At 43.2% G+C, this 17,863-nt stretch overlaps 1 protein-coding gene across 1 annotated transcript in view; it reads left to right on the top strand.

The window, feature by feature from the left end:
* CRHR1 (corticotropin releasing hormone receptor 1) overlaps nucleotides 1–17,863 on the top strand; it is a 131,306-nt gene that overhangs the window by 101,820 nt on the left and 11,623 nt on the right. Inside the window, exons 4-5 of the mRNA XM_075277145.1 lie at nucleotides 12,745–12,830; nucleotides 15,474–15,580. Coding sequence (XP_075133246.1) covers nucleotides 12,745–12,830; nucleotides 15,474–15,580 — 193 coding nt within the window. The remainder of the gene's footprint in view (nucleotides 1–12,744; nucleotides 12,831–15,473; nucleotides 15,581–17,863) is intronic.

The raw sequence follows: 17,863 nt of genomic DNA, 5'->3' as shown, positions 1-17,863 counted from the left end.
ATCGCGTATGTATTCCAGCTCATCGGCGGACGGACGCCGATGAGCTGAAATCGTGACAGGCAAGTGCCGGGGGCCCCCAGAGGCCGAGGCTGACCGGGACCATTTTGTTAGGGCCCTGGCCCTGGCTCCGCCCCTGGAATCTAAACCCCAAAGCCTTGGAAATGTCGAAAAGTTGTGAACTAGGAAAAATATAAAACATTGTTATAGGAAGCCTGTCCCAGCAAAGGAGGAGTAGACTGTTGGTAAGAATTACCATCAACCAGCTCAGCCCCAGTCCTTAGTGCATGTTCATTAAGAACTATACCTCCAGTATCTGGAAGCTGTTGTAGCTCTCATGTTCTACCTCAAGTAAACACCGCAATTTACTTTGTTGGACACTCTAACCACCATCAGGCTCAGGAAGGCTTGCAACCATTAGGATGTACCCTGGGGAATACACTATTACTACCACCAAACACCCTGCAGCCCCCTCGGCACTGCATCAGCCTTGGAGGAGAGCTGGAAGATCTGATTGAGATCCCCGCCACCATGATCACAGTGACTATTACTACTTTCAACCTCTTGACCTCCTCTGTTGCTTTAGCCAATGCCTGGGGAATTTCCCTGTGCTGAGCTGTAAAAAAACTAAACAATTAGACAGGTGTGGAAAAAATACTACAAAGTGAAAATAAAAAATAGAATTGTTTTTGCTTTGGCTACAAATTTATTCTGCTGCAAGACACTGTTATACTGCTAGACTGCCCCAGCAAACATACAGTCTATGTCAGTAAAAACTATCTTCAATGTAGAGAAGAACAAGGAGTGGACTGGAAGTGATGATATGGCCACCACAGAGCCTTGATCTTAACATCATCAACTTTGTCTAGGATGACATAAAGAGACAGATTGATTTGAACAAGCCTACATCTACAGATGATCTGAGCTTAGTTATTCAATATGTTTGGAACAACCTCCCTGCCGAGTTCCTTCAAAAATGTGTGTAAGCGTATTGAGAAGAATTGATACTGTATTGAAGGCAAAGGGTGGTCATACCAAATATTGATTTGATTTAAATTTCTCAGAAGTTCAATCCCTTAATTTTGCTAATTAACATAATCAATTATTAACATTCCTATTATCAAAAGCTTTCAAAAGCTCCACACTTGCCTAAATCAGTATTGCATATGCCAGGGGCATTTTGAACACTTGCATACAGGAATAGTTGGATTCTATGTAGTGGTGTAGCTACCACAAATACCAGTGGAGGTGCAAGGCAATTTCTAAACTAAGTAGACTCAACTAGAGTAGGGTGTGGTAGAGAGTAGCCATTCAGAGGTAAATAGCAGCACTAAAGATTGAGCTGGTGGCAGGCAACCGCTATGTCGCAACCCAACTTGGTGGTTCTTCTACAACTCCATCGGGAGTGTAGCCTCAGCTTTGGCATGAGTGAGGTTTGCCTCGAATATCACAAACTTTATCGATTTTAGCAAAACCAAATCATTTGGGATCAGTTATGACATCACAGATGAGAAAAAGCTCAAAGGAAGCCAAAAGAGGTGAAGGAATGTAAATATAAATAATTTTTATTTTTCACACCTCCACCTATTATACTCTGGGGTCTGAAGAGTCACTTCCAGTTTGCACTAACTGGTTTGCCCAAAACAAATCAGGGACCTGAGCCACCCGAACCCGAAACTAAACTAATCTTGGCAGGTATCTCCAATGCATATGAAATGTATCCTAAGATATAAACCTATAAGGGATTTTCAGAAGATTACTTGATGATGGTCTTAACCATCCAAACTGTTCTTGAAGAATAGAGATGAGCGAACAGTGTTCTATCGAACACATGTTCGATCGGATATCACGCTTCAATACACTGGAAGTCCCCTAACAATAGAATTGGGGCTATATACACCCTCAATTTTTGCTACTGGTATATAGTGCCATTTTCTGACTGGGAATTCAAAGAATATATTGGCGTTACATATAACTTCAATTCCAGGGAGAAGCTTGTCAGTGTAACGTGGCACTGACGGGCTCAATCGCCGCAACCGAGCTTTCCCAGGATCCTGAATGGAATACACTGAAAGTGTATTCCCGTATACCCTCCACCCCAGAGGTATATAGTGCCATTTTCTGACTGGGAATTCAAAGAATATATTGGGGTTACATACACCCAAAATTGTTGCTACTGGTATATAGTGCCATTTTCTGACCGGGAATTCAAAGAATATATTGGGGTTACATACACCCACAATTGTTGCTACTGGTATATAGTGCTATTTTCTGACTGGGAATTCAAAGAATATATTGGGGTTACATACACCCACAATTGTTGCTACTGGTATATAGTGCCATTTTCTGACTGGGAATTCAAAGAATATATTGTCGTTACAAATACCCTCAATTCTTGCTACTGCCATATAGTGCCAGTTTCTGACTGGGAATTCAAAATAGATATTGGCGCTTGCCTTTCATACCACCCTCAATTCCTTCTATTGGCATATAGTGTCAGGGTCTGACTGGTAACAAAAAATAGATATTGGGGCTTTCATACCATCCTGAATTCTTGCTATTGGCATATAGTGCCACTTTCTGACTGTTAATTCCCAAAATATATTGGGCCTTCATACAACCCTCAATTGTTGCTATAGGCATATAGTGCCAGTTTTGGAGTGTGAATTCCCCTAATATATTGGGGCTGCATCCCCCCCTTAAGTTGTTTATATTTGCATAAACACCCAGGTTCTGAGTGTTAATCCCACCCAATAAATTGGGGCCTGCATACACCCTCAATTTATTGGTATTGGCATATACACCCAGGTTCTGAGTGTGTTTAAGCAAGAAAAGCATATTGAAATGCGCAAGGCTCCCGGAAAGGGACGTGGACGAGGCCGTGGGCGAGATCGGGGAAGCAAGTTAGCGGTGAAGCCGCCGGATAAAGCGTTATCCGACTGTAAAGTGTGTAGTTGTTAGGCTGTGATGTTGGGGTAATAGAGGGTCTTTGGTGTTAGATGCCCCCAGACATGCTTCCCCTGCTGTCCCAGTGTCATTCCAGAGGTGTTGGCATCATTTCCTGGGGTGTCATAGTGGACTTGGTGACCCTCCTGAGACGGATTTGGGTTTCCCCCTTAACGAGTATATGTTCCCCATAGACTATAATGGGGTTCGAAACCCGTTCGAATACGCAAACAGTGAGCGGCTGTTCGAATCGGATTTCGAACCTCAAACATTTTAGTGTTCGCTCATCTCTATTGAAGAACTGAATGCATACAGTATATCCACTTCAGCAGTTACGTATACAGTCACTTCCAAGCAGATAATTTACGTAGTAAAGTCAAAAACCAGTGAAATACATGTTGATCATTGGTAGCAGAACGCTTCATATTCATTCTTCTCACCAGTCACCCATGCCAATTTTTCATAGAAAGGAAAATGCATGCCAAAGGTGAGAGGAATCCATTAGTATGCACATTACAGCTTCTACTGCAGATTCCTGTCCAGACTTTCAGATTTAAAGCATAAGGCTTTAATTTACTATAGGTAGCTTAGAAATCAATGTGCTGAAGCTGTTCTGCAAAGAGGGAAGTGCCAGAAGACCTCTAAGCTGGTGTTTTGGACTTATGTACAATTTCAGGAAACCTATTGTATAAGTAATATACATTGTGGGGAAGCTTGGTAGCAGCAGTGGTGTGAACCCAACCAGTCAACATGGTGGCTCAGTGGTTAGCACTGGAGCCTTGCTGCACTGGAGTCCTGGGTTTGAATCCCGCCAGGAACAACATCTGCAAGGAGTTTGTATGTTCTCCCCCGTGTATGCGTGGATTTCCTCCCATACTAGAAAGACATACTGATAGGAAAGGAAAAAAAAGTACATTGTGAGCCCTATATGGGGCTCATAATCTACATTTAAAAAAAAATCCTGCTCTTCTGAGCAAATAACTAAACAACTATACGAACAAACCAATTGGCACAATACAGTCTCACTGGACTGAGAGCAGCAGGATAGACCCAGACACCTGCTCTCACTCCCTGAGTCTGTCCAGAAGTGCAGACTCTTCAGCATTTTATGAGCAAGTAATGAGCCTATGACTCACACCTGGGTTCCACTTCAGACCTACCCTGGACCACACATAGGTCAGAAATCTGGGGCTGATATATAGCGAGACTCCAGCACTTTGCCTGTCACCTTCTCACAATATGCACATATACATTTCAAAGTATTCCATATATTTTCCTAATAAATGTTAAATTAATAAATCCATCAGTCCTCCTGAAATATGCAGTCAACAGACACTGCAGAAAACTGCATGAAAACAGCCTTAAAGGGATTGTCCCACTAAGAAAATGTATCCCCTAGTCTGCCTGTCAACATACCCCTATTGCAATGCCACAATAAATCAGCTTTTCTGCTCATGCCAACGTACGAATTAAATCTTGACTGCGCCACCTTCCATTGCTGATAAAATCCTACTGAATTGTCTACTTCCTTCAGGAAAAACACCCAGTAACCAGTTTTACAGTATTCTATTTTTAGCATATCCATTGGAGACTAACAGTAACTCAATATTTACAGATTGAAGTCTAGGAACGTTAGCATCTCATTGTTTGCTGAGCAATCACATTCACTCATAGGGGGTGATGCATTAATAGAGGCTGGAGGGATAGAGATTGTGTATGGTCTCATAAACCAAATGCAATGTTTTGCTAATAAGCCGTAGGAATCCACCAATATGCCTTTGTACTGTAGACTCTACTATAACAATGCAATAAAAGAAATATGCTGTCATACCAACACGGCCTCCCAGTTCCCTTTGTAGCAAGCCTCAAGTTGTTATTGGACTTCTCAAAACAGTTTTGCTTGTGAAGTGAAGCTTCTTTTATCTCATCCTTCCTTTCTCTCGAGGGATGAAAAGTGTATGGTATCATCCTTGTGTCCGTGTCACATCTGATACAAGGACAAATACAGTGTTCTATAGCTTGGAAGCTACGGGATATAGTATAGCAGAACTGATACAATGGATAATAGGTATTTTTGATACATTGTGCTATATACAATGTAATTGTCTCAACTTATAGTGGAAACCTCTTCAATTTTTATCCTATTTAATAACAAGTCAATTTGTGTACAGTATTGGAGGACGGTATATAAAAATTACTGTGTATGTCATAGAAAAACATTGACATCGCAGGTATTAGAAGGTCACAGTCTCTATAATAAAAAGATTGATTTTCACTTGTATCAAGTAATGAGTATTTGTAATCAGAGTTATTATTCCATTACTATCAAAGCTTTATGACCAGTGTTACGCTTTATTCACATGTCCAACCTTTGCAGATGTGTCATGTCCGTGATAATCACCAACAACACACAATTCTGATTCTTTTAGGATTGTGTTTAGAGATGAGCAAACAGCGTTCGATCGAGTACAAGCAATGTTCGATTCGATATGAACATCGTGTTGAAAATGCACTTAAAGTTTGATTCCCCTCCCACCTTCCCTGGCGCTTTTTCTGCACCAATAACAGCGCAGGGGATGTGGGACAGCAACTATGACAACGGAGGCCATGAAAAAACTAGGAAAAAGCCATTGGCTGCCGAGGACATGTGACCTCTGATTCAAACTAACAGGCGGCATCATCTCTGATTCATTTGTGCTTGCACTTAGTTAGAGAGAGACATCTGCTGAGGGCTAGTTAGGTTTTAGATTCTGCTAGGCAGGAATAGCAAAGAAGAAGAACCACAACAGCTCTTTTAAGAGCTACACTAAAGGGAGAAGCTCAAACAAGCTTGGCACAGTGTCTACCCACAAACGCTAAAGTGGGATTCACAGCAATTAAGCCAGGATGCATCTGCGCAACCCAGCTTTCAGCGCTGGGGATTAAGCTAAGTGGTATACACTGAAATTGTATGCCGATATACCCTATATACGCTTAATCCAGGGTTCAACAGTGTCCCCCCCCCCCCCGAAACTAAGGGGTATACACTGAAATTACCAGCCCATATACACTATATACGCTTCATCCAGGTTGTCACGGTGTGTACCCCCAAAAAAACAGTGGGATATACATTCTAATTCTCAGGCTATAGACGCTTCATCCAGGTTGTCACGGTGTGTACCTCCAAAAAATCAGTGGGATATACATTCTAATTCTCAGGCTATAGACGCTTCATCCAGGTTGTCACGGTGTGTACCTCCAAAAAATCAGTGGGATATACATTCTAATTCTCAGGCTATAGACGCTTCATCCAGGTTGTCACGGTGTGTACTCACAAAACATCAGTGGGATATACATTCTAATTATCAGGCTATAGACGCTTCATCCAGGTTGTCACGGTGTGTACCCACAAAAAAGCAGTGGTATATACATTCTAATTCTCAGGCTATAGACACTTCATACAGGTTGTCATGGTGTGTACCCACCAAACCATCAAAACCATCTAAAAATGTGCAAGGCTACCGGTAAGGGACGTGGACGAGGCCGTGGGTGAGGCCGGGGGGGTGGGAATGCTGCTGGGGAGCAAGGTCGCACTGAAGCCACAGCACATTCCGTGCCTACTCTTCAGGGGCAGCAAGCATTGCGCTTCTCCACAGTTCCCAGCTTGCTGGCCACATTAAGTAGGGTGCAGGGCACAAACCTAAGTAGGCCCGAACACCAGGAACATGTGTTACAATGGCAGGCAGATAATGCTTCCACCACATTATCCACCAGCCAGTCAGCCTCTACCTCAACTCCTCCTCCTACACAACATTCTGGTCAGCCTTCCTCCCAAAATGCCCAATCTTCCCAGCAGAGTAATCCCCACTTTCCCTGCTCCCAGGAGCTGTTCTCTGGTCCTTTAACTGTCCCTCTCCCTGTCCCTCTATTTCTCAATTCCACGGAGCTACCAGACGACTTTCTGTGTCCATATGCCCAAGCACTGGAGTCTCCTCCATCTCCAGTTGATTTTGTAGTGGTTGACCAGCAACCCACCCTCAGTGATGATGACGAGACACAGTTGCCATCAGGACAGGCTCTTGCCATGTGCGGTGTGCAGGAGCAGGAGGCGAGAGAGGAATTGGCAGAGGAGGTGGTGGACGACGAGGACACTGACCCGACCTGGACAGGGGGGATGTCAAGCAGGGAAAGCAGTGTAGATGTGGAGGGAAGTGCAGCACCAAAGAGGGTAGCTAGAGGCAGAGGCATGTCCAGAGGCAGAGGTCAGCTGCTTTGCCAAAGCCAGGCCACACCCAGGATGGCCCAAGATGTTCCCTATCATAGCCAGCCCAGAAAAACTTCCCCATTGAAGGCGCGTTCCTCGATGGTGTGGAGATTTTTCAAGGAATGTGCGGGGGACAAATATAGTGCGGCTTGCACAATTTGCCACTCGAAACTGAGTAGAGGGTCTGAGAAGAGCAACGTTTCGACCACTTCCATGCACCGTCATTTGGAATCCAAGCACTGGGCTCAGTGGGAGAGAGCAAACACAGGACAATCGTGATCCGGTGTTGCCGCCACTGCCTCTCGCACTGTTGCCAGTGCAGGCGCTGCAGTCCAGAGCACCAGCCAGGACAACGCAACATCTGGCTCTGCCACTTTGGTTGACTTCTTCCTCATCCTCCCCTGTTCCTGTCTCAGCTCCTTCTCCTGCACGATCACTCCTCCTCCCGGCAACCCACCATCTCTCAGACATTTCAGCGCAGGCAAAAATACAGAGCTAACCACCCACATGCGAAAGCCTTGAACACGCACATCTCCAAACTCCTGGCCCAGAAGATGTTGGTGTTCCGGCTTGTGGAAACTCCAGCCTTCCGGGACCTGATGGCAAGTGCGGCACCTCGCTATGCTGTCTCTATCCCTCACTACTTCTCAAAGTGTGCCGTCCTCGCCTTGCACCAGCACGTGTCACTCAACATCAGGCGGGCGCTAAGTTCCGCGCTTTGCACAAAGGACCACTTGACCACCGACGCGTGGACAAGTGCATGCGGACAGGGACGCTACATTTCACTGACGGCACACTGGGTGAATGTAGTTGAGGCAGGGACTGGGTCACAAACTAGGACGGTGTACCATATGTTGAGCAGAGTGGTTGAGCAGCAGAGACCTTTGATGGAGTTCCATCTCCAAAACCCTAAGGTGCCACAAAGTCAGCTCCCCCAGTTTCTCAACCATGAGTGGCCATGGATGGGAAACCTATGTGAAATCCTACGGGTGTTTGAGGAGTCCACCAAGAGGGTCAGCTGTGACGACGCACTAGTGAGCGTAACAATCCCGCGAGAATCCCTCATTGCCATCAGGGATAACACAGATCACACTGAGGAGTTACGGATAGCAGCAGAACCATCACAGCAGGAGAGTAGTTCTACACACCTGTCCGCTTCACAGCGTTTAATGACGGAGGAGGAAGATAAAGACGTGGCAAATGATATGATTGTGACACAGGAGGCTACCAGGGAAGTTCAATGCTTCCCATTCTTGCAGCGCGGATGGGGCGAAAGGGAGGAGGAGGAAGAGGAGGAAATGGTGAGTGACCTTTCCGGTGGGGGCAGCGAAGTCATGTCAAGTAACACTCTGGCACACATAGCTGAATTCATGTTGGGGTGCTTTTCAAGTGACAAGCACATAGTCAAAATAATGGAGAGCAACAAATACTGGATATTTGCAATCCTTGACCCCCGGTATAAAAATAACATCTCGTCTTTTATTCCGGTAGAGGGGAGGGCCAATCGCATTAATGACTGCCACAAGCAATTGGTGCAGAACATGATGGAGATGTTTCCATCAAGTGTCATTGGCTCAGAGATGACAGTTCCTCCATGAGGCAAACAAGTGCTGTCCGGTCCACACCCACAAGGGGTACACTGTCTAAACTCTGGGACACATTAATGGCACCCCCTCGCCAAACTCCTGACACTGAGGAGTCTAGTGTCACCAGGCGGGAAAAGTATAAGCACATGTTGCGGGAATACCTGTCCAACCACAGCCCTGTCCTCTCCGAATCCCTCTGCGCCCTACACGTATTGGGTGTCGAAGTTGGACCTGTGGCTCAAACTTGCCCTATATGCCTTGGAGGTGCTGTCCTGTCCTGCCACCAGCGTGCTATCTGAAAGGGTTTTCAGCGCAGCCGGTTTTATCTTCATTGATAAGCGCAGCCGGCTGTCAGCTGAGAGTGCCAACCGGCTGACTTTCATCAAAATGAACAGCCACTGGATAGACCCATCATTTTCATGCCCACCAGTGTCAAGCACCCCAACATGAATTGTCATGTCTGCGATCAACCTCTACAATTCCTCCTCATATTCCTCCACCATCTGCGTTGCACAATTCTGAAGGCTGAATCCACCCTGATTTCCCCAAACTCTGCTGGTTAGAGGCTGAATCCACCCTGATTTCCCCAAACTCTGCTGGTTAGAGGCTCAACTCACTCCAAGGGCCAAAAACACTGCTGGTGCAAGGCTCAACTAAGTTAAAGGGCCTAAAACTCTGCTAGTAAGAAGCTGAAGTCACCTAAAGGGCCTCAATCTCTGCTGGTAAGAGGCTGAAGTCACCTAAAGGGCCTCGATCTCTGCTGGTAACTCAGTTTATGGGCCTCTAACTTAATTTGGAAGGACTCACGTTAAGGGCCAGAAAAGTGAATTTTGGAAGGTCTTACCACATCACACACACATCCACAATGACAGTTCAGGGTGGGTACTGTTGGATTTCCCATTGCCTATTCCATCTGTGGTTGTCATGGGCAACATGATTTAAAGGGGTGCTTGTTAAGGTTTCATTAGAGTAAAATTTGGGTTTCTGTCCATCCAATTGGGGAGGAAAAAAGATTTCCAGGTATTTTTCCACCTTCATAGGGGTTCTACTGAGTTTGGAAAGTGTCTAGTTGATAGGCTATGATAGTGGGGTAATACAGGGACTTTGGCGTGTTAGAAGCCCCCAGACATGCTTCCCCTGCTGTCCCAGTTGCATTCCCGAGGTGTTGTCATTTCCTGGGGTGTCATAGTGGACTTGATAATCCTCCTGAGTCGAACATTGGTTTCTCCCTAAACGAGTATTTTTCCCCATAGACTATAATGGGGTTCGATGTTCGATCGAACAGTCGAGTATTGAGCGGCTACTCGAATCGAACTTCGAACATTTCACCGTTCGCTCATCTCTAGTCGTGTTTTTTTATTTTTATTTCCTACAATCTTTTATGTCTCTGGATCCGTAAAAAAATGAACCACACGCTAATGGCAAACACTAGATCAATTGGTCCATGGAAAATGAATGGTCTGTGGACGCTCATGTTAATGGCTTTAGTATGAAAAATAAATTCAAATGTGATTGGAATGAGCACAATGTGTAACAGTAACGGTAGTATTATTGGCATTTTACAGTAATATTTGCTGATGCTGTTTTTAGTTGATTGGTTATACAATAGTAATAATTCTTATTTATAGAGCGACAACATATTCTGCAGCACATTACAAATGACATGGTTCATGTACAAACAACATCAGGCATTACACTATAATCTACATACCAAAGAGCAGGAGTGAGGGTCCTTCTAATGAGGAAGTAGGGAAGACACAAGAGGTAAAAGAACTTGTATAGTACAATGGTGAGACCATCTTTTCTAAAACAAGGTAGAATAAATAAAATTACATAAGGGAGCGTTCACACTTGTGCTCATGTCCACCCGCAGGGTCTCCGTCCTATTCCCCGGGGAAACTGCATAGGGTACGGCTTCCCAGCGGTCAGTTTTAAAACCCGTTCCTCAGGAAATAGGACAAAGACCCGGCGGGTGGACACGGGGCAAGTGTGAACGCTCCCTTAGCCAGTATCTGTGTAGGTAAAAATATAAAATGCATATAAAATCATAAAGCGTAGGGATTACTGTTGGATATGGTTATGAGGAATGATGTACATGAGAAACGGTAAACCAAGAACAATTAACTTATGGATAGTAAATGTGAAAGAGCTTGATCATGTAATATGATAGGCCTGCTTTAAAAAAAAATTATTGTAGAGCATGAAATAAAGTGTAGATGTTACATGTTAGTCTAATTTTCATGGGTAGCTGTCACTGATCATGTGAACAGGGTCTTATATTCACTATTTTAATTCAAAGACTGTGGAATTAGCAAAGATAGCCATGTACAGCATATGGTTATATCCGGTCATCCTATAGTGTTTAAATGGAGTGGTATTGTGCATGATTGATCACCCCTTAGATCACACTGGGGACTCAAAGCCTCCCATTTTATTAAAGGGGCTTTATCAGCAAAATTATGCTGATAGAGCCCCACATATGCGTCAATAGCCTTTAAAAAGGCTATTCAGTCATTGCTAAAGTTATATTAACCAACCCCCCCCCTCCCGGTTTTAAAATAAAACCCTAAAACAGAATATGTTCATCTTACCGAACGTGCACGGGGGTCGGGCATTCAGGGTCCAACGTCATCTTCAGCCACACCTCCTCTTCCAGCGATGTCCTCGGGTCCCGTCTAACTCGCGTACTGACATTGATAAAAAATGGTGTGGGTGCATGCACAGTAGCAGTAGTAGTAGCAACATGCTACTGTGCATGCACCCGCGCCATTTTTTATCAATGTCAGTTCACGAGTTAGACGGGACCCGAAAACATCCCTGGAAGAGGAGGCGTGGCTGAAGATGGCATCAGACCCTGAATGCCCGACCCCCGCGCACATTCGGTAAGATGAATATATTCTGCTTTAGGGTTTTATTTTAAAACGGGGGGGGGGGGGTAGTTTAATATAACTTTAGCAGTGCCTGAATAACCTTTTTAAAGGCTGTTCACACATATGTGGGGCTCTATCAGCATAATTTTGCTGATAGAGCCCCTTTAAAAGCTGGATGCATTTGAATTTGAAGTAGCCATGTACATCTTTGCCTGGTAGAGGTAGAGGGCATGCTTGAATGTCACTCAAATCACAATGGGGACTGAAGCCCTCCCCCATTTTTAGAATCTGTGTGATTGCCAATTGTAGCCATGTACCGTGCTCAGCTATCTCTGCTTGTACCATAGACTTTGAATAGAGGGTAGCGTATATTCTTGATCATCTCTTCAATAACACTGAGAGCTTGAGGCCCTTCATTTCGTAACTTTTAGGTATTTCTACAGTTGGACCCCCCAGTTGTAAAAAAAAAAATGTATACGCATTATTCTTTTAAAAGAGAACCTAGTCATTTTTTAGACTCCAGATTCCCATATGATGACATTATGATATTGTAGAAGAATGAACAGCCAATGACTGCTGTGTAGAGAGTGTATTCGGAGCTCTCTAGCTGTCATTGACTGCTGTGCTCTGCCGCTGTGTCTTCAGGATTCTCAGGGCAGATGCTATTTTGAGACTATGCAGGTAGGTGGCCTTTAACCAGTCATTAAGGGCTCAATGATAGATTACATATGTTGTCTCACAGTGGTTTAAAGCGAAAAGGTAAAAAGAGAAAAAATGTATGTAAATATAATGTGTAGCTCCAAGCTATATTCAGGAACTTTTCATTACTGGTGTCGGCAATTTTGGATACCAAAGCTATTATTTAGAGGTTGTGTCTTCACTAACATTTAGTCATTTCATTTTCATAGGCTTGAGGTCATTTTTTTTCTTTACTGATTTTATTGAGAACAGTAATATCTCTTTCCAAGTATGTTTGTAAAGTGATCATTTCATTTTACAGAATGTTTTTCGCTGTATCCCGTTCTATAATAATCCCGCCATTGCCAATATGGATTATTAATCATGCTTTTGCTAATGAGAAGCTTTCTGGTTTTCTGCTTAGGTAATGCCTACAAAGAATGTCATCTCAATGGCAGCTGGGCAGGAAGAGGAGATTATTCGCAATGTCAGGAAATACTGAAGCAGGAGGTAAGACAGGATTTATAGATCCTCAGTCAAATTCTTTAGAAATAAAGACATAAAAAATCTTTTATTATGATATACGTAATAAATGATTACATTTGTAAAATAAGCTAATTTATTATTTACTGGCATTTACATGTTGCTCCCATTGTTTAAAATGTTGAGAAGCTCCATTTGGCTGGGCCTAATACAATTCTGCTCCGAAATCTTGTTATGTCACAGACCCTTGTAATGCACATAAGCCAACATCATCAAATATCATTTTCACAAATAGAGATTTCATAGACAGAAGTTTGTAGTGTGATGATCTCACACTATATATATGTATAGCTACAGTCTGCCCCAATGCCATACACAAGTATGCATGACTTACCCAAGATAAGATAAAGATAAGATAAAATAATCCTTTAATAGTCCCACCATGGGGATATTTCAGTGTTGCAGCAGCATGATAATACAGGTACATTATAATAAACAGTAATATATTACAGAAGGAGACACACATAAGCTGAGAGAAGTTCTATACTAGGAATCCATAGCATCTAAGGAAAAAAAGAAAGAAAGAAGACTTCAAGATCATTTAGGTCTCTCTCTTCGCTTGGTCTGATGTAGATTATACAGCCTGACCGCAGTTGGAAGGACTTGCGATAGCGCTCCTTCTCACACTTGGGGTGAAGCAGCCAGTCACTTACAGTGCTGCCAAGTGCCATCAAGGTCCCATACATGGGATTGGATTATTCTCTCACATGGAGCTCACCACGGACAGTATCCTTCTGTCACCCCCAAAAACTGTAGTGGATCCAGGGGGCTCCCCAGGACAGAGCTGGCCCTTCTACTCAGCCTGTCAAGTCTATTTCTGTCCCTGGTTGATATACCACTCCCCCAGCGGGCCACACCATAAAAGATGGCTGATGCAACCACAGAGGTGAAAAAGGCTCTAAGAAGTGGCCCCTGGACTCCGAAGGCCCTCAGCCTCCTGAGCAGGTAGAGTCTGCTGTGACCCTTTCTGTGCAGCGCATCCAGGTGATCGGCCCAGTCTAGTTTATTATTGAGGAGCACACCCAGATACCTATAGGTCCTGACTATCTCAATGCATGACCCTTGGATCTCCACCGGAATCAGAGCACTTCTCCGCTTACTAAAGTCCATCACCATCTCCTTGGTCTTCTTCTTGGCATTAATCCTGAGGTGGTTCCGCTTGCACCATTCCACAAAATCCCGGTTTAAGTCTCTGTACTCCCTATCGTCATCATACACTGCTTTGTTTATATCACCTGGATCAACCTCAAATTAAAAAAAATGATATATATCTGAAAACTATGGTGAACATTTACTAATAGTAGTGTACAAATACACTCACTATCCTGCCAAATAGAGGCATATCCATAATTCCTTACTGTTGCTCCTTACACCCTAAGGTTTAGTCCACTTTTCTGAGACTGCAGACCCAATACATGTCATTGTGGTCTGTTGGGCTCTGCTGCTGTCTGTCACATGGTAGGCCCAACGCTTTATTTTTTTTGTATTTTTGTTCCTCTGACAAAACAGTAAAACAAAAAAATTACAGAAACATGGACAGAGCTTAAAACATTGAGATCAATAACAGCACAGTATTTGGTAAACTCCTAAGTCAACCTTAGTGATGACTGCAAATGGACAAAACATAATTGTGTCTATGCAATATGGAGCTCTGTATCAGAAATATTGCACTGGGATGCCTATATAGATATATCAATGCAGAATATTGCACCTAAAAAATGACATGGTATTAAAACATGAAAATTCACTTTATGTTAGCCATGTTCAGGATTTTAGAAACGTGTCCATAATTTCCAGTAAAAGTAACATATGATCAGGTATTTGTTATATTAGACTCTGTACAAAGGTACTCTTTAACAGGAAGGAAGGGAAAGAGAAAGGAAGAGATCACTCTGTCAATGAAATGAGGGTCTGTCTGTATCATTAATGGATGCGCCCATATTTTCTGGCTGGTGTCCTCTGCTAAAATGGGCATTTATGGCTGATTTACTGTAATGATGGTTTTGCCTCAGGAAATGGGACCAACAGTGTGTATCAGAAATGTCTCCAAGCATTTATTTCATCCATAAATGCACCTTCATGAAAGCATGAGTACATTGAATCCCCTGAAATGCCATGTACAGGTCACATCATCTTAGAAAGGGAACTATAGCAAAAGAAAGGTTTTACGCTTCTTTTAAGGGGGTCTTTAGCTTAATATAACACATTATTCTGGCATACTATGTATTAAGTGAAGCTCCATGCTGCTGGCAGACCTATTCATTTATCCATTCTCCTTTACATGCTATCTTTTCTTAATTCTGCTGTTCTGATTCAGTCCACATTCACACTGTGCAGTAAATCCTGTAATGTCTGGTATTTCTAATCAGCAGATAAGAGTGTGCAAATTAATGCAAAAATCAAGCAAACTTATATAAGTGTTTATTTACCAGATTGTTCTTATGTAACCTTCAAGTATCGAAAGCACTCAGTGCCTTGTTGATGGCGGCTGTCAATGACCCTTATAGACTTAATTCAGGGTCACTCATCTCTACAGAAATGCTGCAACATCCTTGTCAGGGATCTGATCCAACAGCCATTATGTACTGATGGTTTTTTTCTGTCTTCTAGAAAAAGAGCAAGGTTCATTACCACGTAGCAATTGTAATTAATTTCCTGGGACATTCCATTTCTTTGTGTGCTCTACTAATGGCTTTTACACTTTTCTTAAGATTGAGGTAAGTTTAAGGAGAGGATCATTATTAAACATAATCATGTATTCTATTTCATGACAATGGATGGTATTTATTGGCCTATATCAGCTCTTGCATAGTACAAACCCCGGCGTGTCTTGACAGCCATCAAATAAACATAGCACAACCCAGGGGCATACACAAGGGGGCAGTTTGACAGTTTAAACCACTTCCTTAGAGAACCTTCCCAACACTGCTATATTGAATGATGATTCCGAGGAGCGGTGTCCTGGCAATCAATGAGTGCTTGCTAGAGATGAGCGAGTAGTACTCGATCAAGTAGGTATTCGATCGAATACTACGGTATTCGAAATACTCGTACTCGATCAAGTACCACTCGCTGTTCGAATGTAAAAGTTCGATGCAGAGCCAACATTGATTGGCCGAATTCTATACAGTCGGCCAATCAACGCTGGTTCTTCTCCTACCTTTAGAAGTCTTCTCCATGCTGCTTCCCTGCGGCGTCTTCTGGCTCTTCATTTACTCTGCCAGACATCGGGCCTTGGCAGAGCTGACTGCGCATGTCCGCTTGTAGTGCGGGCATGCGCAGTCAGCTCTGCCCAGGTCCGATGCCTGGCAGAGTGAATGAAGAGCCGGAAGATGCCGCGGGGAGGCTGCAAGGAGAAGACTACACGGAGGATCCAGCCCAACCCTCACTCGTGGACTTGGTAAGTATAATTTGATCGAACGTTGCCTACCCCTGAAACGAGCATTTTCCCCCCATAGACTATAATAGGGTTCGATATTCGATTCGAGTAGTCGAATATTGAGGGGCTACTCGAAACGAATATCGAACCTCGAACATTTTACTGTTCGCTCATCTCAAGTGCTTGCCATACTGGAAGTTCTTATTCCAGCGGTGGGCTTGCTTTATTTCCTCTTAAATTGCCTGTTACCGATTGGATCATTACAATTGGTAATGGCCGATATTTGTTACTCCTTGATCTCTGCTCCTGCTCAGTCCTGCCTTAACTTCAAGGGGCCCCACAAATTATATTGGTCTGCTTCCAGACAAAGTGTGCTGCGGAAGACTAGAACAAGGTGAAGGCAGAACTGGGCAAGAGGCAGGGGTTCAGCGAGTAATGAATATTGGCCATTACCTTTTGGAATAATCAAACAGATAGTGGCCTATAGGTAGTGGCCTACTGGAGGCCAATATACTATCAGGGTTCCAGTAAGGAGAATATACTGCATTAAGGACAAAAAAGGGGGCATAATAGTGTGTGTGGGTCAATTAAGGTGGCAATATACCATAAGTGGGCCAATAGATGGGGAATTATACTGTGCAGGGGCTAGTAATGGCATCAGTTTACTGTGTGACTTCAAAGAAAAAGAATGGACCAGCCCAATCAATCGATTCGGCAAGAGGGAACAGCGTTCACCCGGGAGTTGAACCTAAATTTCTTTACTATGACAGGGAAACACACAACGCGTTTTGGGCCTGACTTGGCCCTTTTTAAAGTGCATATTCTTAAAAATAAAAATAAAAAACAGCAACACAAATGTAGGAAACCCAAAGCGGGCTGCATAACATTGTAAAGTATACAAATTACATATATGAATAGGACAAGCATGGTAGGATCACATATAGAAAAGCATAATCAAATTGAAAACTTGTGTCTCAAAATGGAAGTTTACATGATAAAATGATAGAAGCAAACCAAATGCGAACTATGTTGGATGGACATGTACGATAGAGTAACATAATAGAGCTTAACATTGTAGCCAAGGGGCTAAAGACACAAAGCCCTTGGCTAATGCATATATAAAATATCTATATACCATAAATAAATTAATAAATATGTAAATGAATGGATAAATAAAAACTTACATATATAAATATATGAATAAATGATATGGATGTAGCCATAAAAACACCTATAGGAGGTAATGAGAACTGGATATGACCCCATACAGATCACCTTGAATTGGTCTATTACAAGCGCATGGGTTGTTGTGACCACATCACAACCCATTAAGGTAAGCAGCCTTTATGGCTTGCCCATAGGCCACTGTACCGCTCAGTTAATACACGAGCATCGGCTCAGTGCTCTCTCATTTATTTCTCAGGAAAAGAAGCCATGATATAAATGCACCAAGATGTGCCCAAATTTTTTTGTAAAATTCTGGCTCAAAATAAGCAAAAAGTGCTATAAACGTAGAGCTTTATCATCCAGCCTCAGCCATTGTGATTTTGTGCATTTTCAGCGTGCTTTTCTAAGTTTACAATGCTGAACTATTGGTAAATCTGCACCAATATAGTTATAG

Source organism: Leptodactylus fuscus, chromosome 6, assembly GCF_031893055.1.
Source record: "Leptodactylus fuscus isolate aLepFus1 chromosome 6, aLepFus1.hap2, whole genome shotgun sequence".
Lineage (NCBI taxonomy): Eukaryota > Metazoa > Chordata > Amphibia > Anura > Leptodactylidae > Leptodactylus > Leptodactylus fuscus.
This window is presented reverse-complemented; position numbering and strand designations above follow the sequence as displayed.